Source organism: Fundulus heteroclitus, chromosome 2, assembly GCF_011125445.2.
Source record: "Fundulus heteroclitus isolate FHET01 chromosome 2, MU-UCD_Fhet_4.1, whole genome shotgun sequence".
Lineage (NCBI taxonomy): Eukaryota > Metazoa > Chordata > Actinopteri > Cyprinodontiformes > Fundulidae > Fundulus > Fundulus heteroclitus.
The window spans coordinates 10,179,642-10,206,941 of NC_046362.1; the positions used below are offsets into that span (position 1 = coordinate 10,179,642).

Below are 27,300 nucleotides of genomic sequence, written 5' to 3' on the forward strand. Positions count from 1 at the left end.
CAGTATGATGCCTGTAATATGAAAACGACATATTTATTTACATTAACTGAAAATAAAATAAACATAATTCCTCTGCTGTTTCTACTGTCTACACAGTAGATTTGTACAAATAAAGCTTTTACAAAAACGTTTAAATGTATGATTTTAGTGTTACACTCAAGGTTAAACCTAGAGCTGCAAGAATTTTTTTGTTTTATAGGACAATATTTTTCATTATCTCGCTTCCAATTGATAATCCAAAGGGAACTTTTGAATAGCAAATTCGCAAACTGCCACTGAAGATGCCCTTATTGGATATAGTTTCAGTGAGATCATTCTTCACTGAAGCGACATAGTTTGAAGTTGAAAAGAGTTGCGCCTTTTTAATTTGTATTTCTTTTCACTGATTTCTCCGATTATTATGTCAGCCTTATGATCAACGCTTGAATACATGACTGAATTTAAACATCATTGGAAAATGTCCATGACTTGGGTAATTGCTAGTCAATAAAAGGTGATGAATGAATCTAATCCGACCTTCCCTCTCCCAAGACCCCTTTCCTGTCAGCCTACTTTTAAAAAAAGTAGCCACTAGTGCTGAAAAAAAACTGAAAAATTATCAAATCAAACATCAATTTATCATAGAAATGGCTGTTTATGTAATGCTAGCCTCGCTAGATTCTGAAGACGGGTTAAATATTTAACTCATTATCATTTTGTCTTTTTTTATATAAAAGTAAAACACTGCTATACAATGACTGGCCTCTTTCACACAGCAGCAGGATGTTGTGTCAGCATATAAACAAGGAGCATTCAAGGCCAATTGTTTTGTTAATGCTTATATCTCTTTATATTATTCATCTCAAAGTCAATTTGGACTAGGGTGAAATTAAATTGGTATTGACTAGTCAAAGCTTTGCAAAAACCGGAGCTCAGACCTTGGAGGATAAAAGCCTGAAAATTTAACTGTAGCCTCCTAAAGATATTTTTAAAACTTTCTCCAACATGGTTGTAAAGTAACTAAAGAGCGGCCCTTTTTTCTATTTTGAATTACATTTCTTTAAAAGTACAAATATCACTGAGCAGCCTTTATAAGTAAAAGGCATTCTTAGGGGTTTAATCTATAAAAGCAGACATGTTATCTCCATCATCTATTGTATTATGTGTCATTCTGTTAATTCTGTAATTAGTCTGGATTCATGTTTTTTTGCTCTCTTCTTCATTGCTGTGGTTCTCTTGTCTTTTAAGCTATTTCCTTCAGCTCCTCTGTTCATACCCCCTCACTGCTACTGCTGCAGCGTGTTCTGGTAACGACACTCACATGTCCCTCATTCCAGCAATTGTTCTTCCAGTATTTAGGATTCTGGGTTTCATTTATTTCTTGCACGAGTCTTCTGTTGTACCCCTTAATGGCTCTGCCCACCAGGATTAAGGTTTGCCTTGTGTTGTTCAATTGGTTTTAGAAATTCATGTTATGCCAGACCAGACAAACAGAGGACCCAAAATTCAAGCCAGGCACAGTGTTGTATTTTAAAAGGTTTATTTAAAATAATAAATCAGGCCCAGGTACAGGCAGGCAAACCTCCTCAAGAGTCTGGCGAGGCTATGACGAAACACACAGACAGGGCTGTGGCTTGAGGCAGGTCCGCAAGACAGGCTTGATAGCTTAAAGGCGGAGAGATCCAAAGAATTTGGTAAGGTTCTTGGTTGTGAACAGTTCTGGTCAGTGTCCAAAAAAACAGAAGCTGTGGAGGTGTCCAAATGAGGGCATGGCGAGGCAATCTAGAAAATCCAGAACTTGGTCAGAAAATGTGGGGCGGCGAACAAGGAAAGCTGGACAGCTACTCACATAAAAGGTGTTAAATTATTTAGCACCAGCTGACTATGGAAGCCCAGTATATGTAGGCAGGGAAACAGGTGAATTGAATGAACTTGATTACACCATGGCAGAGGAGCACAGGTGCAGCTAGTGAACCAGATTATAGGTGCAGAGGTACTCACACAGTCAGCTGGGCCAAAACATGACAAGTTCATTGGCCTTTAGTGAATATCAACTCTCTCTATGCCTTCATTCTGTCTGCTTCAAGGTTACAAACAACAATGAGAACTAATGGAATAACGAAAACTAGAAGTAAAACTGAAATAAAATAGAAATGAAACTATGAAAAAAGGAAATAAATAACTGAAACTGTAATGAATAATCACAAAACCAAAATTAACAAAATTTACAGAAAAAAAACTAAATTTTTGTTTGTGTGTCTCAAACACTAGTATGGAGCAAGTAAAGTGCATTTATTAAACACCTTTCACAGGCAAAGCATTCACATAGCACTGTACAGAAAACCAATAAAACAGTAACTAAACGTAGCTGCAGAGGTAGACTGTTCCACAGCCTTGGTTCCACAAACTGAAAGGCTTGTGTCTAGTTTCTGTTTAATGATTTTTTTCACTCTTGGTGTACCGCATTACGCCAGCAGATAGCAGGTACATCAGGTCAAGTCATTTGTGTTGCCATTCACACCTAGCGTCATGTCAGCAAAGGTTTAGATTATAAAGGAGCACAAAAAAAGCTCTCATTGGATCTCCAACATGGATAACATGATGTCATTCCTTGGTCTTACTTCTAACTTAAAACAAAACCAATGTCTGCATTTCAGCTAGATCATTAAAGAAAATCCGGCTGAGACAAATTTATGTGGCTCGAAGACAAGATTTTGCATTTGCTTTTAGAGGACAAATTTAAAATTTTCAGTGTTAAATCAGGGTCACTGTTTAGAGTGGGGGGGGGGGGGGGGTTCTACATGTGTTCCAGGTATCCCAGCTTCCTCCCTCAGTCTAAAACCTGTTCAATATGTACCTTACCTCTCGCCATATGACCTCTGGAGATGGGCACCAAGCCCAACAAATAAGCGGGGAGGATGGTGAATAGTTTTAAATCTCACATTTTTAACTAAGAGATCAAATACTTTTTTCCCCCCATTTAAATACACAATTTATACTGAATGCTAGCTTTAAAAAAATTACAGGTGTACATTTCTTGCTGGTTGTACAGGGAGGGTTATAAGCAAGACATGCCGGCAGTAAAAGTAAAGCCTTGAAGTGCACGTGAAGGGAACAGCTGATGTGGCCAAACTAGTCATTCCTGCTAATGATACCTTTTGCATTTCTTTTAAAGATGTGCGGCAAGAAGGGATTACAGAGAAGTAGCGGCAACATAGGAAATGAGGCTAGGAGATAAAAGACGAGTTTGCTTCGGGTCACAGTCAGTTCTCGCTTGCCTTCCTCTGTGTTTTGTTGGTTTCTCTGTCTTTTCACTTCACGCCCTTCGTGCTACAAAAACGGAAGACAACTATCCAACAGAGAACAAACAAACCCAGAAATATCAGCTGGTGTAAATCCTCTAGCCGTCATTTGACTTATTTCCAGTCTCCACCCAAACAGAGCTGCTCAGAGAACCCCTGCCTATTACCTCCCACCTTCAGGTCAAGTCCTACCATATGTAAAAGTGAATCGCAGCTTATTGGAAAGCAGCTGTGGTGGTCCACATTCTCCCACCTCGATAGTTGGCTCTGGTCATTTTAGATTTTCATTTCAGATTTTTCAGACCAGGCAGAGGGTTCACTGTCTGCAGCTGGAGACGCATGCGCGCACATCCTTCCCAAGCCGTAGGTGAAGGTTAAAGAGTGCTCCCTGTCCATAGCCAGGAGAAAAACACAATGACATGAAAGGCGATCTCTTTTGGAAACGGCCGCGTTAAAATGAAAGAGCGGCGTCCGCTGCCTTCTCATTCCTGCAGTGATGTATGGCTTTGGTTCAGAAATGAGGTGCTCTCTGTACTGTAGCTTCCTGACAATTACAGACTGCTTTCAAAGCAGCAAGCTAAAGAGCTCAGAGCAGATGCTGTTGTGCTCGTCGCTCCCTCTGCCGCATTTAGCTTGGACACAACTGCTCTCTCTACGTTTGCATGTCAAATGGGTGAACTTTAAACTCTTTAAAATTCTAGTTGAGACCCAAGCGCTGAAAACATCTGTGTGTTTTCCAGATAGAACAGCCCAAATCGCTCTTTTGATTATGCATATATTGATATGTGTTGTCTGAGGCTAAGAGTGGAGTTCCTAATTTAAAACACATGCTTGTCACAGCTGTGTACGCTTCTCCCACGGAACCTTGAAATGTCACACAAAATACCCAACTGAGAGCAAAGTTTGACAATCTTTCTTGGAAAGCATCCGCACTGCTTCATTGAACTTAGTGGAGTGCCTGCCACCTCGGTGTTTTTAAAGTGTGTTTGCTCTCTTTTAGAAGGAGGCTAATTGTAACTGTGCATGGCCCCCAGATGTCTCAGGACCCCTCCACATTCATCCGTTCCCTCCCCCTAACGTACATTCAGCCCCGTGCACACTCAGCCTCGTTCACATGGTCACATTCGCATACATCACCTCTCACAGATGTTTTTCCCCCCTTTCTGTTGCCCCCTTTCCTCCTTTTTTTTTTTCTCCTCCTCCCACAACACCTTTTCAAGCCACACACAAAATGGCTGTAAACACAGGCTGTCAGCGGGGATAGTGGAATGCCTCAGAGGCTTACACAGTCTTTTGGTGCTCCGTGACAGACAGTCCTCCTTGTGTCTGACAGGTCCTTGGGCCCTGCTGCCTGGTTGCGCTGTGGTGGTCTCGACGTGGCTTTGGCAATTTCCCATTAGGAGGAAAAGGGGGATGGGTGGAAATGCATAGGAGATGCTACGGTCTGGGTTGCAAGTTGGCTTGGGGGTGGTGGGGATCTGTGAAGGGAGAAAAACTGTGCTGTGACATTTTGGACTTCTTTTAAAATAATGTTTTTTTCATTATCCCACAAGCTCCAAATACAGTGTCTTCTATAAATATTTATACCACTTACACCTTTCCACCCTTTGTCATGTTAGAAACTTTGATATATTGGGATTTTATATGATGGGCTACAACAGATAAATGCTTAACGAGGGAGTGGAAGGAAATGACTGGAAAATGGTGCAGTAACAGTAAATTTAGTTGTTAAAGAGGACTGTTCATATGTCCATGTATCAAAAAAATCGAATCTCTCCTATTCATGGAATATAATAATTCACAATTGGTCTTAAAATTGGATCAAAAATGCATCTGCACACTAAATTCTCCTTGTCAGACAGGCTTAATTGAACAATTTAAAATGGCAATGAGAGGCATATGATATTAAAATATAAGTTTTCTCAGCATTAATACTTTTTTTTTTTTAGCTTTTTAACGGGAGCTAGGGCACTGTTCAATCTATTGTTTAAAAAATGGAAAGTGGGTAACTGCTAACCTACCAGAATATTGCTATCTACTTAAATTCTTAGGTAGAAAAAGAAGAGCATTAATTAGAGAAGCATCCGACAGAGAAATTGGTGACTTTGGAGCAACTGCAGAATTTTAAAGCTCAGGTGGGGGAATCTATTGAAGGGGCAAATATTAGTTGTGTCCTCTACTAATCTGAGGTTTTTGAAAGAGGAATCTTCAATTCCAGTCCTTGAGGTCTCCTGCAGCGTTTATGTATCTCTGCTTCAACACACCTGAGTCAAATAATCAGGTCATTACCAGGACTCTGGAGAACATTTGATTCAGGTGTTTTGGACCAGGAGCACATTAGAAAGTTCGAGGATGCCGGACCTCGAGGGATGAAGTTGATGACCTCTGGGCTAGAGGAAGGCTGTTATTGATAGAAAGCAATCAAATAGTCTAGTTTGCAGGGTTCCCAGAAGTTGGGGACACAGCAACCGTGGAAGGAGCTCTGGTCAGATAGGACCGAGACTGAGCTTTGGGCCTGCTTGTTTAGAGCTATGTGTGGTGGAAAACTAACAAGGCGCAACACTATACACACACCATCCCCACTGTGAAGCTTGGTAGTGCCATCAGCACCATGCTGTGGAGATGCTGTTTTTTCCCCTGTAGGGACAGGGGAGCTGGTAGAGTCATAGAAAGATGGATGGAGCTAAATAAAAGACAACCCTAAAAGAAAATCCTATTGGAGGCTGAAAAACATTCAACACTGGGGCAGAGGCTCACCTTCCTGCACAACAACAACTGTTAGTATTCAGCCAAAACTACGACAGGCATGGGTTAAAGCATATTCCTGTGTTAGAGCATCCCGAAGTTCAGGCATAAATCCAAATGAAAATCTGTGGTAAGACACTTAAGTTGCCATATATGGACTGTTCACTTCGTTTGATTGAACTTGAGTCATTTTATTCAAGGGATGAGGAACGGTGGGAGAAAATGGCTGCGGATCATGCTATTGCATAAAAAGGGGTGTGTCTGCAAACAAATGCACGCCACATTTTTCAGATTTGTATTGGTGAAAGGTTAAAACTAGGCTTCCACGTCCATTTTTTATGTCCACTTCACCATCATGCCCCACTTTGTGTTGATCGATCATGTAAAATCCTGATCACACCTGTGACGTTAAACGTGACATGACAGAGGGGAGAGTCAGGGGTATGAAAAGTTTGGAAGACACCATATTTTACTGTTTTTATTTTTTTCTTCTGCTGATGCTAAACTAACAAATCCATACATCTGTTTGCCTTTTTGCTATGTGGAAGCCATTTCTACTCATAAGGAGGTTTCATCGCATTCCTGTCAGCACTTTTTGATAAATTACTGCTCTGAATCCAGATAGATAATGCTCCAACAAAATTATCAGCATCTGAGGTTAGCATTTCCTGTTGGCTCAGACTCAAGGACTGTGCGAATAAATTTTTAGGAAAACAAATCCGGATTTTGTAAACATTTGCAGCTTGTGCAACTCCTAACACCTGTCTGTGAATGTGCACAAACCTAACACTCCACCAACAGATCCCCTGGTTTGTATAAGAACATCAGAACTAAGCTAGGTTTCAAAAATGAAACTGTAGTGAAATTTTTTAGGTATTTAGTGGGTTCTGTGTATTATAATGCATTTCTGTAAGCCTTTAATTGTTCTTTTTTAAGAGGTTATAGTAATATGCATTTGTGCTGAAATTACATCTGATATCCTCTCAGATTAAATACCCAAAAGCAGATGTGTTTCTGTTTTTAATTTGCATTATAAAGGCTAGTGATGCACTGATGCACTTTTTGTGGTCGATTTCCAATCTCCAGTATTTCTGAAGTTTGGAACTGTTAATTCTGATTGTGACCGATTCTGGCTTCTCCTTTAAAGATTTCCAAGTTGATTCAAAGAAGTTCCATCACTATTTTAAAACGGGTTAAGAAAAATACTAGTAATAATAGACGCTTTTGTAAGGTGATTTTGTCCATTTCGAAAATATTAAAATATTAGAACGAATGGGGGAAAAGAACACTAATTCAGACAATCTGGCAAAGGTTTAAGCTGAGCCAGTAACTTATCCGTTTTCTCAGGTATGATGTGATATCCTGGAGATAAAAGTTAATCCGTAAAGAAGGCCCCGGTGTATTTTCATGCACATCAGTTTAGCTTCCTTGGCTGAGCAGGAGAAGGGAGCTCCTGATGTCGAGCCAGTAATAAATTTTGTTCCTCTTATTATCACAACTCTAGAGTTTCCTTATCACAGTGCCACTGCCTACCACCTGTGTGTGCAGGCGGCGGGCTCCGTACCCAGACAGACGCCGTCTTGTCCTGCATTCTTTCAGCGAACAGGACCCTCTGATAGCTGAGTCACTCAGGAGGGGATTTGGTTACACACAAAGGGAAATGCTCCTGCCGTGAATTTCACGTGATGGCGGCGTTAGTACTTAAAGAATGAAAATTGCTTAACGGGTACACTCTAAGCAATAGTTAATGGAGAATTTGAGGTGGAAATATTGTTTTTTAGTCTGTATTTTGTATTACGGTGCTAAGCACAGTGCACTGTGCTTGTAACAGTTTCTGCTGTTGTTCATTACTGCAAGAGTCTGCAGCCACGGCTGTTCACACAATCCATATGTGTGTTTGTGTATTTCTGCATGCAGTATTGCAAACATGGGATGTGCATAAACAAGGAGTTGGAGATGCAGCCTGTGAATGGAGAGTGGGGTCCCTGGGGGCCCTACAGTGTTTGCTCCAGGTCCTGTGGTGGAGGAACAAGGAGCACCACCAGAGACTGCAACAAACCTGAGTAAGACAGAATATCTATATTATTATATGTAAAAAAAAATCTGAACAGGAAAAACATGAGAAACATGCTCATGCGTCATTCTCAGGGATTTGGTGTCGGGGTTCTGCCATTGTAATGTTCCTCTACACGCAGGCCAAGAAATGGCGGGAGATTCTGCGTGGGCCGCAGGATGAAGTTCCGCTCCTGCAACACTGAGCCGTGTCCACGAGGAAGGAAGGATTTCCGAGAAGAGCAATGCTCTCAGTTTGACGGCAAGCACTTTAATATCAACGGTCTACCTCCCTCCGTCCGATGGGTCCCCAAGTACAGCGGCAGTGAGTACCTGAAATGTTGAAAAATCATCTCCGAAATCAAATTAACACTGTTGTTTGTAAATGTTCAACTGAGCTTGTAGCTGTTTAATTCAAACGCTGCATATTTTCACATATATTCGCTTTTATATTGTCCACCTTCCTTCTCTTCACCATTAGTACACGACATCGGATCTGAACGCTTTGTATAATTGTGCTTGCTGTGATACCTATATTAATCTTAGTCTTGAGTATTAAATGGCCCAATACATTTATTTAAAATAGAATAAATGTGCGTCATTAATCACAGAATATTTTAAACATATTGAATTTAGAAATTAATAGAAATGTGTTACTCCACAGAATACCCCCAGAAAAAAATACATAACATCTAAGGTTTACACCTAAAAGCACCTTGGCACCATAAAATCCATGTCAATGTCTGTTAGAGGAAAAACATACACCTCTGGACAGTTTATTTTTTAAGAAGCGGGAGCTGCTGATCCAGCTGCTGTACAATGAAACAAGGAGCACACCAACAAGCATTTGAGCCTGATATAAAAGAATAAAGAAATCAGGTACTAACTGCTGACATCGCTCTTTTAACAATCTGCTAAACATTATCTGCTTCACATTGCTGCACACTCCTGAGATAGCACTGGTTGCAATATCTGCCCTGTGAAAGATGCCGGAAAACATTAGGTTGGTAACATAAAGTGCTATAAAAGCTACAGGCGGCCCTATCAAACCAACCCCTCCGGCAGCTTCATCCTCACGCAGCTGCAGCTCTGACAAGATGGGCAACTCACAAGATCACCATCTGGTAAATTTACTGCGCGTGATTCACTCATTTAATTGATGCTTTACAAGCAATCAAAACAAGCCCCAGAGACAATACCCTGTCAGATAAAAAAAAAGAAGAAAAAAAAAAAGACTTTCATCCAAACTCAGACAAAAGGTTGACTGGAGCACTTTGCTGAGGTTTGCAGGAAAAAGTGTTACGAAGTTGTGATCACACGCAACTTAACCCATGGTCTTTGCATTTCTGCCTAAATTTACGATTAGCTAGTTGTAGTTCAACATTTCCCTTCCTCTTTTGTTTCATTCTCTGTGCAGTTCTAATGAAGGATCGCTGTAAGCTCTTTTGCCGGGTCGCTGGCACCATGGCCTACTACCAGCTCAAGGACCGTGTGGTGGACGGCACCCCATGTAGTCCAGACACTTACGACATCTGTGTTCAAGGCCTCTGCCGGGTATATATAAGTTTAAATCTTTGGAAGAACTGTGATATTGTAGTCTGTTTTTAATGATTATACTTCATGGCATTAAAAATATATTTTTACCCACACCACCTGAGCGGTCCTATATATTCTGTTGTAGAAGTCTTGGAGGCATTGCGATGTGCGAGAGATGAGTCGCTGTAAAACATGGTTTTAACATTATTTTAAAAAAGGATTATGGTATTGATATTTTAGCATTAGCATAGGTAATACAGTAGTATATGCCTTCTCCCAAGATTATAAATTCCCAAAACACCGCCATATTCTAAATCTAGCATGTTCCTTGACAGAGAGGTAAAAAGCTCAAAGAAATGAAAGTAGGTGGCTTTGCTGTAAAACAATTGGCCTTCTTGTTCTTTTCTAGTATTTTTCTCTTCCTAGCCTCCACAAATAGTATTGTTTATTGTTAAATAGCTTTTTACAGGTTTTGTGCTTCCTCTTGCTTAATTTTTAAACACTTAAATGGTATTGAAAATATCTTACCTTCATTTCTACCTCCCCTAGTTAAAAGACTGTTGATGTTACTGCTCGCTGGTCGCTTTTAGCTATTGGGCCCTTCACCAACTGCATAATGGTCGGATTTTTGAGTTTTGACCCAGCCAATTTTGATCAGGGTTAATCAACGTAAAAAAAAAATCTTCTAAATTTAATTTAGAAGTCTGTTTCTTAATTTGACACTTGTAAGGTTCAGGTGTGTTTTATGGCATATAAGTAAATTTAACTTTAGCAAGAAGTATTGAATATTTTAAATCGACAATTTACATACAGTCTTTTTCTCATTTGTGAAAATGCTGTGAAATCTGGGATTAATGACATCTCCCCTTGCGGCTTTTTTAGCAAGCAGGCTGCGACCATGTTCTCAACTCGAAGGCAAGGAATGACAAGTGTGGAGTGTGTGGTGGAGACAACTCGTCATGTAAAACTCTGGCGGGGACCTTCAACAACGCCCAGTATGGTAGGTCACGCTGCTGAGGTTAGCATGTCAATTTAAAACTGTCTGTGTTGCTCTTTAAACATACATAGCGTCGGCAGCTTCAGCGAGGTAAATGCGCTACACAGTAAACAAATAAGGGCCAAGACACGCAACCAATTCCTCATTGTCACAGTGTTGACAGTAAAGCCCTCACGGTTGTGTTAGACACTGATTTACATGCCTGGTTATGTTTATTTATATGATATCCACACCTGTCTTTGATAAATCTGGGAAAAAGCATAATCAAAGCCAATCTTTGAAGCTCCAGAAACCAATTAACCAATGTGTCATTTTGTTTCAATGGCAAAGAAACCTGGCATCCTGGACCAGCAATTGTGTGGCTTAACGCTGTGTTTCAGCATGTGCCAACTGCTAACTTCATCCAAGTCTTCCTAGATCTGGGCAACAACACAGCTGAAACATTAGCAAACAAAAAAAAAAAAAAAACAGCCCTGGGTGGGGCTTTCCTCTTGTTTACTCTTTTCAATCTTGACACTAAGTGTTTGCACCTCTATCCATTAGCTGTATTTTCTGCTCTCTGTTGGCTGCTTGGAGGCAAAGACTTTGAGGACTGTATTCAACCAAACCAGCCGCTGACGTCAGTCTTGGAAATCTGGCTTAACTTTAAGAAGGGGGAAACAAATGGGAGTGCAGCCCAGGCAGGATATCCCTCTGTTTCTGGATCTTGGCTTGTCTCATCTACCCCCCTTTTGTTAGATGCCTCTTAATGTCTTATTTGAGGACTATTAACCTTTTCTCTATATAGTCTTCAGAACTTTGTTCTTTGTCAGACCAGAAAAACTTGTAATTTTTCCAAAAAACAATTGTTGGTTGATGATAAAAGTGAGGAGGTTTGTTGTATTTACTGAACCCTACTCAGTGTTCCTATGGTTGAGTTTGGAATTTTACATTTAAAAGAAATAGGCAGAAATAAACCTGTTTATTGGCTACCAAAGTTTTAAAAAGTTACTGTTTTGAAGCATTGTGTCATACAATTCGGCAGCAACCTCTGTCAATTTTTAGTACGGGAATGTGAAATGAGTGTAGCAAAGACGACTATGATGTGTATAACACTATAAAGAGCAGAATGACCAAAAGGTGCGATATTCTCTGCAATAAGCATCTCGGAACTACTGCTAAATTTAGCTAGCGTTAATAAGAAAATGTAATATATGACATTTGCTGAACTGTATTAATCAGTGTGTTACTTAGCTATATAGCTGTTATATAGCTGGTTTTCTGTTTTAAATGATAGCAATGAGATCATGTTACATATTTTTGCTTTAACTGTGGTCGAGGCCCATCGTTGACACCGATTTGCAAACGGTTGTGTTTTTTTTTTTTTAAATCAATCTTCGTACAGTGTTAGAATAGAAAAGGGTGTTTGAAGTAAAACCTAGTCATTAGAGGTTTAATCTTTTTCTTCAATATGTTGTGGTTACTTTTCATTCCTGTGTTACTCTGTGGTGGGTAGAGGTTTGTGTGTGGTCAGTTTCTAAGCTTTATTTAAGAGGTGATTTCAGAGGCAACTAATGGCTTGTTAAAGGCAGCGAAGGACAAAATGATTTAAGTTTCAACATACCGTTTTTTTTTAGGAAATGTGACTGCTAAAAAAGCCAATTTGTACAAAACTGTTGTATATATATATATATATATATATATATATATATATATATATATATATATATATATATATATATATATATATATACACGTGTGTGTGTGTGTGTGTGTGCCTTAAAAATGGTGTAATGCATTGTTTTGTTTCTTATAAAATCTTGTAGAAATCATTGTTTCCTTTTCTGGGAGGATTCTCAGACCCGATGAGAAGTAGATAAGTAAACCAAGTGCTGCCCCCGAGTGGCTTAAGGTGCTAGCTTAAACACTGACTTTATCTACTTAGATAACTTCATACTGACTGTCTTCTCCGACTTATTCAGTTCAAATTTTGCGGTAAAAACATTTCCCATGACAGAAATTATGTTAATTTCTTCAGTGTTATTAAGACTTAACATTACACCAGGGCCAATTCATGACAGAAACAGAAGCCAAATAGGCAAAATTGTTACCAAACCAAAAAGTTTGGCTTATGGATCCTAACAAGATAAAATACCTGTTGGGTGCACTTCACCCTGTTTTACTGTGTTTTCCCCTGCACCCAATCTCCACTCCTGAGAAATAAGTGTTTATATTTTCTATATCGCCCTTTAATTTCTCCTCAATCATTTTTTATTCGGTTCATTTGTCTTTCTTTTTTTAATCAATTCTTCATGCCTACATTTTAGTTGTCACCACTTGGCTTTCAGTGGCTTTAATTCAGTCCAATTCAGTTGTATCTATATAGCACCAAGTCACAGCACAAGTCATCTCAAGGCACTTTACAAAATCAAATTCAATCAAATCATGCAGATTGATCAAAAAGTTTCCTATCAAAGGGAACCCAGTTGATTGCATCAAGTCGTGACAAGCAGCATTCACTCCTCCTGAAAGAGCGTAGAGCCACAGTGGACAGTCTTCTGTGTTGTTGATGGCTTTGCAGCAATCCCTCATACTGAGTACGTATGAAACGACAGTGGAGAGGAAAAGTCCCCTTTAACAGAGAGGAGAACCTCCAGCAGAACCAGGCTCAGTGTGAACGGTCATCAACTGGAGGATAGAGAGGACAGAGCAGAGACACAAAAAAGCTCAGAAGCTCACATTGATCCAGGAATCCTTTCTATGTTATATGGTAATGGAAGATGATCTGCCCCCCTGATTGGTATCACAGCTAACAGAACAACAGACCAGGTGTACCTACTATGAAGAGACAAAAGACAGAGAGAACAAAACTTTTAAAGTTGAAAAAACAAGAAACAATGCAAAATTGAAGATCAGTAGGAAAACTTAGCAGAGTGAGAAAAATAGACCCTGATGTCCTCCAGCAGCCTAAGCCTATAGCAGCATAACTAAAAAGATAGCTCAGGGTAACCTAAGCCACTCTAATTATACGCTTTGTCAAAAAGGAAAGTTTTAAGCCTAGTCTTAAAAGTAGACAGGGTGTCTGCCTCACAGACTAAAACTGGGAGTTGGTTCCACAGGAGAGTAGCCTGATAGCTAAAGGATCTGCCTCCCATTCTACTTTTAGAGACTCTAGGAACCACCAGCAGACCTGCAGTCTGAGAGTAAAGTGCTCTGTTAGGAACATACGGGGTAATCAGAGCTCTGATATATGATGGAGCTTGATTATTAAAGGCTTTATACGTGAGAAGGATCATTTTAAATTTAATTCTTGATTTAACAGGAAGCCAATAAAGGGAAAGTAAAATTGGAGAAATATGATCCCTCTTATAGATTTTTATAACTTTGTTTTTATTGAGTATAACAGATATTAAAACTTCCGTCCGTCCGTCCATTTTCTTTCGCTTATCCGGGGTCGGGTCGTGGGGGTAGCAGCTTCAGTAGGAAGGCCCAGACGTCCCTCTCTCCTGCCACTTGGGAAGGTCCTCCGGAGGAATCCCAAGGCGTTCCCAGGCCAGCCAGGAGACATAGTCCCTCCAGTGTGTCCTGGGTCTTTCCCTGGGTCTTCCCCTGGGCCTCCTCCCGATATTAAATTTTGTACAATAGAAATGTAAAGTAGTCTGCACTCAGAGACCTCTTGTTGATTTTCATCAGAACTCTTGCTGCAGTATTTTGGATCAGCTGAAGGCTTCAAACTGCATTTTGTGGACTTCCTGATAGTAAAGAATTACAATAGTCCTGCCTTGAGGTAACAAATGCATGGACCAGTTTTTCAGCATCAATCCTGGACAAAATATTTCTAATTTCGACAGTATTCTAAAGGTGAAAAAAGAAAATCCTGGAAACCTCTTTAATATGGGATTTAAATGACATGTTTTGGTCAAAACTAAAAACAAAGGTGTCCTTTCTTTCTCCCAATCTGTCATTTCTGTGTTACCATTGTACAACAAAACAGGCGCTGTAATTACAGGCCAAAATGTAAAGCCAAGGGAATAATAACAGATCATTTTATGAACAAGCCTCAATGACTGAAATCAATGCCTCCTGCAAGTTATTTGAGACAAGGACAGCTTTCATATTTCCTCAAGTGTGACATTTTAAACCCCAGCTGAGGGAACTGGACTTCTCTGAATGGAGTTTATTGAAGCATAGCGTAGCTATCATGGAAATCAAGGCTGGATCTTTCATTGTGTTGTTCCAGCTACTTTATTCCTTTCTGAGGGTTCTGAAATTATGTGCAGCTTTCCATGTTTAATGTCTGACATTCTTCTTCTGTGTACTTCTTTGTTTGTTTTTTAGGCTACAACACAGTTGTGCGAATCCCAGCTGGAGCCACCAACATTGATATCAAGCAGGTTAGCTACTCTGGAAAACCAGAAGATGACAACTATCTCGGTGAGTGGGCTTTGTGTATGTCCATAACATAACAAATTCAAAATATACACTAAATAAGGGCTGGGCGATAATTCAATAACGATATGTATCGATCGATAGACATATATCGATGATAGAAAAATTATCAATAAAAAGTTCAATAGAAAAAAGTTTTCTTTCCCTATGCATTTTAGCTGTGTAAGTTAATATTACAGTCATTACATCCTGCCAACCAATCACAAACGCAGACCCAGGAAATGCTAAGTCACCAAGCTCTGAACATCAATGAGTTCAGATAGCATGCATTCTTTGGAATGACTTGGTTGAATAAAGGATTCAGTTTTAATTCTGTGTTTTTAGTTCTGTATCTAAAAATATGTTGCTAAGCGACAGCATAAAATGACCAGGAATGCACTTAAAATATATGTTTTGAATTTGTTGATAATTATCGATATTGATCAATATGATTTCTAATTTATAGAGATACTTTTTTTTTCTATATCATCCAGCCCTACACTACGTTGCCAAAACTATTCACTCACCCTTCCAAATAATGGAGGTCAGGTCTTCCTATAACTTCCATGGCCACAGCTGTATAAACCTAAGCTCCTAGGCATGCAGATTGTTTATATAAACATTTGTGATAGCGTGGGTCATTCTCATGGGCTTAGTAAATTTCAGGGAGGGTCTGTCATAGGATGCCACCTGTGGAACATGGCCAGTAGGGGGTGTTCCACAGGTGGTATCTGTGGCCACCTGTGGAACAGGTGGTTCCTACACCTCAACATGACAGAACACCTTCGGGATGAATTAGAGCAGAGACTGAGAGCCAGGCCTTGCCGTCCAACATCAGTGTCTGACCTCAAAAATACTTTTCTGGGAGAATGGTCAGAAATTCCCATAAACACACTCCAGAACCCTGTGGAAAGGCTTCCCAGAAAAGCTGAAGCTGTTAGCTGCAAAGGGTGGTTCTCTTATAGAACACTATGGATTAAGAATGAGAGGTCCCTTAAGGTCTTATGCGAGTCATGGCAGGAGAGCGAATACTTTTGGCAATATAGTGCAGCTCTCAGGTGATGATTTTATTTATTAATTCAAAGAACTATCTAAACTAATTTGGCCCTGTTTGAAGGTTAAGCCCCACCTACATTTGTTAAAACATGAAGTATTTTTGATTGACTACATTAGGTTCATATTCCCAGGCCACACTAAGGCTTGATTACTGCCAGGCCTGTAAAATAAAAGTAAAAATACTCCAACTGAATCAGTCTGAGATTGTGACGTAGGCTGAAATATGAACAAAATCAAAAACCTCCTCATGCCCCCAGCCAACAAAATTAAACTCCAAAAGAGAAAGAACGTTATTGATATTTATAAGTCTGGAAAGGATTCAGCAAGTCATTTGAGTGGGACTCGAGTGAAGTGGGAAACAGTGAGAGCCAATATCCACAAATGGAGAAAGTTGTAATGTTTGGGAACCCCCTTCAGAGTTGTAGATTTAAACAAGTATGAAATTCTTCTGCAGCGATGTAAAAGACTCATTATCACTTATCGAAAGTGCTTGATGGCATTTAACAAGGATGACAGAACCAATTGTTAGGCTTTAGGTTTTCCAGGTTACTTTGAATGGCTTAGTATCCCTTTAACAAATTGTTTAGCAGTGGCATGACACTCAGAGTCTATGCCGTTATTCTTTTTATGACCATATATTACAACGTTTTTTTATGTTTTGACCCTGAGCGGTAAAGCTTGTTAGGAGCAATAGAAGGAAATGGAAAAGAGGCTAAACTGGACCAATAATTAAAAAAAGAGTTTAGAGTACAGGGGGGAATAAGGGAGGGTGTTTATCCATCTGGGTTGGTTGAGGCTTTGGAAAGCAAATGGAGTGTCACCCATTAGAAAGATAAATGAGGCATTAATAAGTTCTAATTACAGGCATTTTCAGCCCAGGATGTGTGTGAAAGCAGATATTGAGGTATATGTTTGCTTTTGAGGGAGAGACAAATGGAAAAAAAGATAAAAACAGAATTAAAAAAAAATGTTTGTATTGGAGGTAACGTTAATGGCATTTTTTATCCCATCTGGCAGATCCTCATGTGCAGACTGCTATTTACAGGGTCTGGCCTAGCTTTTTCTGTCACAATTCAGTTTTGCAATGTTGCCGGTTCTGCCACACATTGCTGATTTGGTCATCTCAGCTGGTACTATTGAGTGACTAGCAAAAGTTTAGGTATTCACATTATGACCACAAATGCATTTTGTGTAATGCTTAATAGATAATTGAAATATTGATCCAGACTAAACATTTTTACAGATATAATTCTGGAAATGTGCAGAGTATTTCGTTTTCAGCTCCCTATCTAGATTAAGAAAGTTTTTGTCTGTTTTTATTTGCGCATTTTTTCCAATTTAGTCTTGGCTGTAACACATCTGAACATTCATTTTCAAGTCTTTCCACAGAGTGTCAATAGCCTTTAGGTCAATATTTTGAGTTGGCCGTTCTAACCGCTAAATGATTAGGCATCAATCTAAACCACCCCATTGTAGCTTTGGCTGTACGCTACCGCACAAAAGTTTGGGATCACTCGATGGATAAAATGTGAGTTCTTCCAAGAAAACTCACATTTTGTTAATTACATGAGTTGTGAAATGAATATATACCAAAGTCAAGACTTTGACAGGGTTAGAAATAAGGATTTGTACTTGAAATAATTTTTTTCCTTCAATCTTTGCTTTCGTCGAAGAAGCCTCCATTTGCAGCAATCACGATTACAGCCTGGCTTGATGGCACTTCTTATCCACCGTACGGTCAACATGCTCCCACAACAGCTCAATAGGGTTGACTGTGCTGCCCGCTCCATTATAGAAAGAATACCACATTAACATTGTCTAGACTTTATGTCTGATTCAGTTGGTTATTTTCATTGAAGATAATTGTGCTTTTTATTAGTAATATAAAGATGTTTCTAAGTGACTGAACTTTTGAGTGGTAGTCTATGTCTTTTGTAGCCTCAAAACTGTGGATCTCTGCAGCTTCCCCCAAGTTACAACGGCTTTTTGGCTGCTTCTCTGATTATTGCTTTCCTGTCAGTTTAGGTGCACCACCATGCCACCATAAAATGCATTTGTTAATCTAATACGTTTTGCACATTTAGATCCAGTTGCACAGGATTTTATTCAGGCGTATTAGAGAAAAGGGTGCTGAACGGTTGTAACATGAAAATTTGAAAATTTTCAAGGTGTATGAATACTTTCAGCGGTCTGTCATCATCAATAATGCGGTTATATGAGTTTGCTTTTGAATCTCCTTAATGTCGAGCCTCTCATTGAATATTAAAGAAAAAAAACACATTCTCAAACCGTTTAATCCTCCAGTGGCGCAGTGGGTAGTGCTGTTGCCTTGCAGCAAGAAGGTCATGGTTTTGAGTCTAACCCTTGGTGTTTCTGCATGGAGTTTGCATGTTCTGTTTTTAAGGCACATTCATGTGCTATGTTAGCCGTGACAAGTAGAGATCATTGTCAGTCCTAATTGGTTTGCTGGCATCCAGCAATATGTGAAGGAAAGCGCAAACATAGCTTTATCTGCAGGAATAATCACATACATTTATTTGGGTGAGCACTATCAGATTGGAAACAACTCTATGTTTCTTGGAAAAACACATTTTTGACTGTAGAGGAGTCAGTTAGTGTACATTTGCACGTTTCCACATTTGTTTGTATTTGCAGTTAGTGGAGAGCCTTTGTTTGCGTTGCAGTGGCAGTCTTTAAGGGGAGTCGCACTGTTTAACTCCAAATAACTTAAATGGTAATGCCCATGATTGCCTGCAGCATTGGCTTTGGAAAAACATTCAAAGATAGATTTTCACAGTTGGACATGGGAATCGGAATAGAAATGAAGAAATGAGAAATTTCAATTTACTTTCATGGCCTTAGATAAGTACTTATAGATAAGTGCGTATTCCTTGAATTTTTCACATTTGTCTCACTACAACCACAAATATTATGCATAATAGTGAAGTGGATGGAAAATGATCCATGGCTTTCAAATATCTGGAATATTTGACTTGAGCCCCATTTGCCTCTAAATAAAACGTGGTGCAACAAACTACCTTTAAAAGTCACTTTTGCGTGTTTCTCACTATAAATAGAAGACCAAAGAACACAGCAAACAAGTCGGTGGTAACATTTTGGAATAATCTACAGCAGTTTTATTGTATTAAACGATATTGCGGGTTTGAACGTCTTACAGAAACTCCTCAGGTTAAATGAGAGAAAAGTTAGATCTTTTTGGCCTTGATGCAATGTGTAGCGGAAAACACACCATCCCAACAGTGAATCATGGGTGTGGCACAATAATCATGCGGGCACTCTGTCCTTTAGCGAGGTGATGGGAATCCAGTGAGGGCAGGGCGAGCACAGGGTACATACAGCAACACAGGTAGGCAAGCAGGGCACAAAAGCACTGGAATGAAAACTCACATGAGGCAAAGAATCGATCTGGCACTGACTGGCTGTGAGAGGCAGGTATGAGAAGGCAAAGTCCCCGGTGAAACAACAACTCTGTGATTAGAGCCGTGGCAGGTGTTGCAGCTTGTTTTAATGAGTGGAGCAGAGTAGGATGAGGAAAACAGCCAGCCAGCCCACAAAACAACAGAGCAGAGGCAGGCTGTATGACAGGAAAACCCTAAACATACAGCCAGTGTCACAATGGAATTAGTTAAATTAAAGCATGAAGTTATAATTAATGTAACTGCCTGAGCTGGAGCTATTTTACAAACAATAACCAGAAATATAGTCTGTAGATGTAAAGTTGACTTGGGGAGGGAGCGAGGGGTAAGTCCCCCCATCCCCCAAACACTTCCCAATTATGCATTCCTGTGTTGTTTTTATCACATACAATCATTGTACATGCTACAAATACGGAATCTAAGGAGCTCCCTGAAATAACCTTTTGTGAATTTTGGAAGGGTCTAAAATACTGACAACGGACCTGAGCATAATATCCTAAAAAAATAAATAAAGCTGTCATCTCTTCTACTAAAAACAATAATACCAAATAAATAATATAATACTTGCAATAAATTGGAGAGTTTGTCTAGTCAGTCATATTGGCATTTAGAACCTCGCTCCTCCAGAGGGCATCGGCTCAAGTAGCAGATCAGTGGCAGACATGACTGAAAACAGTTCTCTAATCAGACTACAAGAGAAAAACCAATTCAGGAGCGCTGTTCGCCTTTATTTGAGAAGAGCTCTTTTCTTTTCTTTTCTTTTCTATTCTTACCTTTACTCATCTGCTTTTTTACAGCGTTGTCTGACAGCCAATCCAACTTCCTCCTGAATGGGAACTTTGTGGTGGCAATGTTCAAAAGGGAAATCACCGTCAAGGGGACTGTCATCGAGTACAGCGGCTCAGATACTAAAGTTGAGCGCATCAATTGCACAGACCGCATTGATGAGGAGCTTATTTTACAGGTAAAACTGTTGCATAGTTTGATGGTCTACTTTCTGATATATACCTCAGCATAAGATTTCCTTTGTTGTTACATACTGAGTTTAATCCCTCCGTATGAAGACACGATGTCTCAGTGTGGACAACATTGTTTCGGCAGGTCCTTTGTGTGGGAAACCTTTACAACCCAGATGTGCGTTACTCCTTCAACGTACCCATCGAGGAGAAAAGAGAGCAGTTTGTGTGGGATCCCTCAGGCTCCTGGCTTGAATGCAGCAGCCTGTGTCAGGGTAAGACTGGGCTACGAAGGCTCCTCAGATAAGGAATGAGGGATATTATTTTTCGACTTGGTTTATTATCCTTTTAGAATAGTCATAGGTTGTATACTAAATTAAGTAAAAAAACAACAACAAAAAAACGTTTTTAATTCACGTTTCTTCAGGCGTAAAACTACATTTAGAATTAAGCTCTATATAAACTAACCTGACGCCGCCAGATAGATTTGCTTCGCATATCCATCTGGAAACCTTCCGTTGAAGTAATTTTGGGAAGGGGCGAAAATACTGGTTAGCTGATTGGCAGACCTCTCAACTTTTATCAAAAGTTAAGAGTGAGATTATGCTAATTTGGGGGCGGGGCATGTTTGGGGGCGGGGCTAACCGGACCCTGGAAGAGCCGGTGGAGTCAACTCCATCTCATTTTTATCCCACCAGACAATGAAGTAGACATGTATTACTTGTGTTAAAAAGAGAAAGAGACGCATTAATACTTTATTGTTCAGTTAATGGATTAAAACATAAATAATACACAATTGTTCAAATAATACTGAATAAAATTAAGTAGATTTTAATTATTGACCGAATTATTATACTGTTACACATTCATCTATGGGTTGTTTATCATTGTAAATCTATAACCTGATTAGTGAATCAGGCTGAGTTTCATCAAGCCTTTATGATCCCCTCAGCAGCAACACTGAAGCACACAGAGGTTCCCGCTGCGTCTTTACGCACGATCCAGCTGCTGATCTCTCCCTGTTTTCAGCTCAATGCACTTCTAGACTGTTACAGTTTATAACATTCTCATCACCTTTCACAGCGACAGGTTTCTCAGTCAGTCGCCGCGCTGACCAGACAAATCTCTATTGCTCTCGTCAGTGCGCTCTGGGCGCACTGACGGTGGTTGTGGACCTCTGCGATACAAGGCTTATGGCAAGCCAGACACTGGACTTCTTATTTAAGGCTTTCTTCTTGCCATTCTTCCAAAAAGGGGAGATTTGGAAAGCTCACCAATAAAAGTTTTGATCTGCGAAACTCCTCCGGAGTTGCCAATGCCATCTTGCTGCTTCTCTGACTAGTGCTGTCTTTGTCCAGCCTGTTGGTTTACTTGGACTGCCGTGCTTTAGAAGGGGTGATACTCCACGCGTTGTGTAGCCATTCAGACCCTCATTTGATCTAGGTGGAAAATGGAATCAGGTCGGCCTATCTGTGTGGGTTCTTGGACACAAAGCACAGAATACGGTTAGAAGAAGACATCTAACGTCAGGCTTTATTTGCATCTTCCGTTCAGGTGAGAGACGGCGGAAGGCGGTGTGCGTTCGGAAGAGCGATCATCTTGAAGTATCGGACCAACGCTGTGAACACTTACCTCGTCCTGTTGCTGTTCCTGAGCCCTGCAACACTGACTGTGAAGTCAGGTGGGAATTGTGGAACCACCACACCCAAGACATGAACATGTACCCCCACAACAAAATCCTGCAGTGCACAGACTTGCAAAAAAATTTTTTTTTTTAAAAAACATCTCCTATCCCTCAGATGGCACGTCGTTGGAAAAAGCGAGTGTTCAGCAAAATGCGGCCCCGGCTACCGCAGCCTGGATGTTCGGTGTATGAAGTATAGCCAGATGAAGAGAAGGAGCGAGAGGATGGAGGCTAGTGTCTGCGCTGACATCACCAAACCTCAGATGAGAGAGGCCTGCCATGGGGATTGCCTGCTTAAGAGCTGGCAGTACAGCGCTTGGTCACAGGTAATGTCTGCGGAAAAAAATGACTGTAGAAAGCCAACGCATACAGAGCTTCAGCAGACACTGCATGAGGAAATCTTGTTGCACAGTGCTCTAAGACGTGTGGACGGGGGATCCGTAGCAGAGAGTCTTACTGTATGAACAACCTGGGCCGGCGATTGGTGGACAGAGAGTGCAGCGAATACGAGAGGGTGGTAACGGAGCCCTGCGACGAGCAGCCATGTCCAAAGTGGGCAGTCAGTGAGTGGAGCGAGGTGGGCCCTTACAAAAACACACCGAAAGCATGAATATTTTTCACAGAGAGCGCTCCATATAATGTATGCCTCTTTAAACCTGGTCCAAACTTGTAAAAACTGGTCGTATAGTGATGGAACGCGTTGCCGCTTCAGTCTTGTAGTTTCAGATTTTGGCAAAAGAGTAAAACAAACATGACCCATGCTTTATCCACACCCTGTAATATAAACTTGAAAGGACTATTAAAATAGAATCATCACCAGCCATTTTATTGCTTTAGAAGTGGAAGATTTTATTGTATTTTGATTTTATTTCTATACCCCATGCAGTAATTTTATCCCCTCTTTACCTATATCGCTACAATCCATCAGTGTCTGGTGACCTGTGGGAAGGGGATGAGACACCGACAAGTGTCCTGCACCAGGGGAGGTGGGGAAGAAAAGCTGAGCGAACATTTCTGCGACCCGTCCAGTAAACCTCCCGCTGTGGGAAGCTGCGAACTCCCTGAGTGCGCAACATGGCAGGTCGGCGTCTGGGGAGCGGTGAGTTCACCGGGCATACACTCGCAGATATAACTTACACTTGAACAAATACCTAAAATGCATGTTAGAATAGTTAAAATAATTACATTTGCTAAAACAATTGAGTTTACAGGAGTTCTAAGTGAAAAATGCATGGATTTTTTTTTGGACCGATTTGTTTTTGCTTATGTGTATACTAGTGTGTATATGTCACCTGATAGATAAGCAGCATTTAGGGACCTTTAGGCCCAATTGTAATTCCAGCTTCCATTTTCTAAAAGTTACTTCCGCTTCTGTTTGACCATACTGGACTAACCTTCTCTCACACATGCACATGCAAGCATTTCTTTTTTCTGCATTCATACCTTTATGTTTCCAGTTATGGATTCAGCTCTGTTAGACCCAATCAGCAAATAACTGAAACAGCAATGAATGGATGTCTTTGGCAATCCCTTGTGTAGTTTTTACATGCTAATTCCATCCCACATGTTTATATGAAGTGAGATAGCCATATTTGCAGAGCTGGAGGATATCTGCTCCGTTTTGCTTGTCTGATTGTAATTTGCTGGTCAAATAAACCGATCCCAGCACTTCCTCTGCTCTTGTGGTATTTCCAATTGTGATTGGATGGCCTTGGATGTGAAATAATTTGTTGAAAGGTCAGGTTGACTCTGTGGGTGAACTTATGTGTCAGTACGTCAGAGTATTAATTACCTTCGCCTTTGCAGACTGGCAGAATGTCAAAAATATTCACTGCAAAAAGAACAGATGGCGCTTCAAGTGGCTCACATTTCTTGCTCTAGTGATGTTGGTGTTTATGCATGTGTGTGATCTGGTCTTTCAGTGTGCTGTGACCTGTGGACATGGGTACCAGATGAGGGCTGTGAGATGCGTCCTAGGTGACTATGGTGACACAGTAGATGACAAAGAGTGCAATGCTGCAGCGCGGCCCAGAGACAGTCAGGTAGGGTTAACAGGACATTTTGAAAAGTTTGAAAATGAAAAAAAAAAAAAAATCAAACAAGCAAAGCCAACTAAGAAATCTGCTCACACACAACCAACTGCAAAGGTTGCTGATGTAAAAAGATAGTTTGTATTTCCTTCTGTTTCTTTTGTAAAGAGATGCATTGCATCCCAGTTATACAAAGTACCTTGTTACATATATACATATTTTTTTCAATCTACAAAGTCTCTTTCCTGTTATGTAGCAATATATTGTATCCCTTTTCTTTTGTTAACAAAAAATGTATATCTTTTCTTATTTAGTCCTATTAAATGTACAGTATATAGCCATTACTGTTTTGCCCGGATCCCAAATAATGTCCAGATTGGATCATTCTTACTGAGTAACCCTTTTGTTCGGCTGGTATATTTTTTTTGCAAAAATTATAATAAACAAAAATTCAGTTGGGATTTACTGCAGTACAATATTTAAGTCTCTTGTTTTAATACTCTTGTTGAAATTAAAAGTAATTTTCATGTGTTACAGGACTGTGAGATGCCTGCCTGTCCACGGACCTCTGCATCCCAAATTACACCTCGCCCTGAGAACTCCGTTCAGCTTGGGACTCAGTGGAGATACGGCTCCTGGACCGCGGTAAGAACTGTTGGGTTTGATGCTTCTCTGTGGTTTTTCTTACCAAAGAAGTCAAGTGGCAGTTTTTGAAATTATTTTTTTTTATGTGTGTAGCTTAAGTATACTGTATATATATTAATCTATGTTCCTCTGTATTTAGTAGAAGCAAACCATGAACAAGCAATTGCTCTGGTCTGTTATCCATTTTTTTTTAAATATGAGGGCACTATATCCAAGTGATTTAACTTTTTTCCAGATAAAACCTATCCCACACAGCTATTATCTTCTTTTTTTTGTTGTTTTTTTTTTGCTTTTGTAATTCGTGCTTCGTTTCATCGGTCTCAAACACATACTCACAAATATAATTGCAGGCACACACAAATGTGCTCCTGAGTCTGGGCTTAGAGGCCCCTCTATCTCCCTGATAGTTTGCATTGTTACATAAATGAAAAGCAGATCCCATTTCAACATGACCGTACCATTTCTACAGTCGAACTCTCTCTCTCTCTCTGTCTGCGTGTGAGCTCACATGCCAAGCAGACCTCCCCTAATCTGGTCTTTCAGACAAACACACAATGCTCTCATATGCAACAGGCATACATATCTGTATGTTACATTAATGTGTATAATAAGTGTATATCTATCTTAAGGAGATGAACTTTGTTGCTGCTTAACGTGACAGTGGAGCAAGAGTTAGGGAGTTTGTTCTGCAATTGGCGGGTTGCCGGTTCGATCCCCCGCTCTGAGCATCTCAGTCGTTGTATCCTTGGGCAAGACACTCCACCTGAATTGGCTGCTGCTGGTGGTCAGATGGCCCGGTGGCCGATGTATGGCAGCCTGGCCTCTGCTGTATACTGTGTAAAAAAAATTATCTCATCTGTAGGTGCTTCTCATTAAATTAAAATATCATACATTATACCGATTCACAGCAAACAATGATTTATTTCAAGCATTTATTTTTGTTAATTATTATGTATGGTTAAATAACATGAGTTTCACTTACTGAATTAGCATTGCTAGAATTAATTAAGCTTTAGATGATATTGTACAATTTTGGGGTGCATCTTTATTCATTCCAACAGTAAATTCATTAAGGAGTAAGAGGTAAAGTTGAACATCACAGAAAGTGTTTGACAAAAACCTAATGCAGAGTGTGAGCCGGAAATGCTATTCTTTAGTTATTTATATGCAAATCGATTCAGAGTTGAAACATTTTTTCAACACACCCTTGTTGAAAACCCTAAATTTTGAATAATTTTTTTTTACTATTCCTTATGGAAAGAACTATAAAACATCTGCCTTATTGCTTGAAAAAAGTAATTTTTTTTATCTTTTTAAACAGTGCTCGGTGTCCTGTGGCAAGGGGAAGCGGGCACGTTATGTCAGTTGTAGAGACACACAGGGAGGAGTCGCGGACGAATCGTACTGCGTTCACCTGCCCCGCCCTCCGGAGTTCGCCACCTGCTTCAGCCCCTGTGGCCAGTGGCATGCCAGAGAGTGGTCTGCTGTAAGTGTTCCCCAACTAATTGACCAAAAAAATCACACGGTTCATTTTGTCAGTAATGTCATGATCTGGGAGATTTACAATATGTCTTGATCTTTTTTCCCACTTAAAAAAGTCATTAGCCACTATTTTGTGATTTTAAACCTTGGGATATTATTGAAAAAAACTGCAATTTAATTGCCTTTCAGACCCAAATAAACTCCTTTGACGGAAAACTCACAGGTCTATTATAGTCAATTTTATTTGCTGCAGTAAATTAATTCTTACTTTGTCAGTTTAAAATTTACAAGCCTTCACATCTTGAGGCTTTGCATTATAAAGCTGTTCATGGGAACAATTAAAAACAAAACGCTCTGTTTCCAGAGCGTTTTGTTTTACAAAATTCTAGTTAGAAAATCAAGTGCAAATAATTCAAGGAAAGGAGTCCAAGTAGAATAGGTCAGGCAGTACTTGCCAGGAATTCAAACTAGACGCTGAACACACACTAAATGTCAAACTGTTTTGAGATTTCTAGCTTGTTCAATCAGTGCCTGAAGGCAGCCAACATCTGGTGGGAACTAAAGAAAAATTAAAACTTATTTTTGTAGACAACAATTGTACAGTTGTGCTTGAAAAAGCATAGCTCTAAAAATGTTCCATATTTATCTCCAAAATATAATTTTAAATGTTCTAAAATGTATTTGATAAACAACAGCTGAGACGGTTATTTTAAAAAGTAGATATGTTATCATTGATACCGATCCAAGTCTGCTCAGATACAGATAACACCTAAAACCTGCACAGATTCTTTATTTATTTTTAAAAAATACTTTTAATCCAACACACATAAGTATAGAAACTGATGTTTTACTCATGTAGGTGATCAGTTTTCTAAAATAGGCCAGTGCCGGTATGTTCACTTGCTGTTCAGATAGGACTTGCTAAAAATTGAGCTTGTAACCTTTCAATGTGGTTCTTGTTCATCTCTGGCAGTCCAGACTTGTACAAAAAC

The 27,300-nt window shown here is 39.9% G+C and overlaps 1 protein-coding gene across 3 annotated transcripts in view; it reads left to right on the forward strand.

Annotated features, from left to right (window-relative positions):
- Window positions 1-27,300, forward strand: part of LOC105920985 (A disintegrin and metalloproteinase with thrombospondin motifs 20) — a 129,246-nt gene that overhangs the window by 56,182 nt on the left and 45,764 nt on the right. For all 3 annotated transcript variants that reach the window (XM_036147324.1, XM_036147323.1, XM_036147328.1), the window contains 14 exons: window positions 7,944-8,089; window positions 8,222-8,403; window positions 9,496-9,632; window positions 10,497-10,614; window positions 14,929-15,024; window positions 20,309-20,475; window positions 20,613-20,742; window positions 22,022-22,148; window positions 22,267-22,477; window positions 22,564-22,728; window positions 23,080-23,250; window positions 24,074-24,193; window positions 24,719-24,826; window positions 26,148-26,312. In XM_036147324.1, coding sequence (XP_036003217.1) covers window positions 7,944-8,089; window positions 8,222-8,403; window positions 9,496-9,632; window positions 10,497-10,614; window positions 14,929-15,024; window positions 20,309-20,475; window positions 20,613-20,742; window positions 22,022-22,148; window positions 22,267-22,477; window positions 22,564-22,728; window positions 23,080-23,250; window positions 24,074-24,193; window positions 24,719-24,826; window positions 26,148-26,312 — 2,043 coding nt within the window. The remainder of the gene's footprint in view (window positions 1-7,943; window positions 8,090-8,221; window positions 8,404-9,495; window positions 9,633-10,496; window positions 10,615-14,928; window positions 15,025-20,308; window positions 20,476-20,612; window positions 20,743-22,021; window positions 22,149-22,266; window positions 22,478-22,563; window positions 22,729-23,079; window positions 23,251-24,073; window positions 24,194-24,718; window positions 24,827-26,147; window positions 26,313-27,300) is intronic.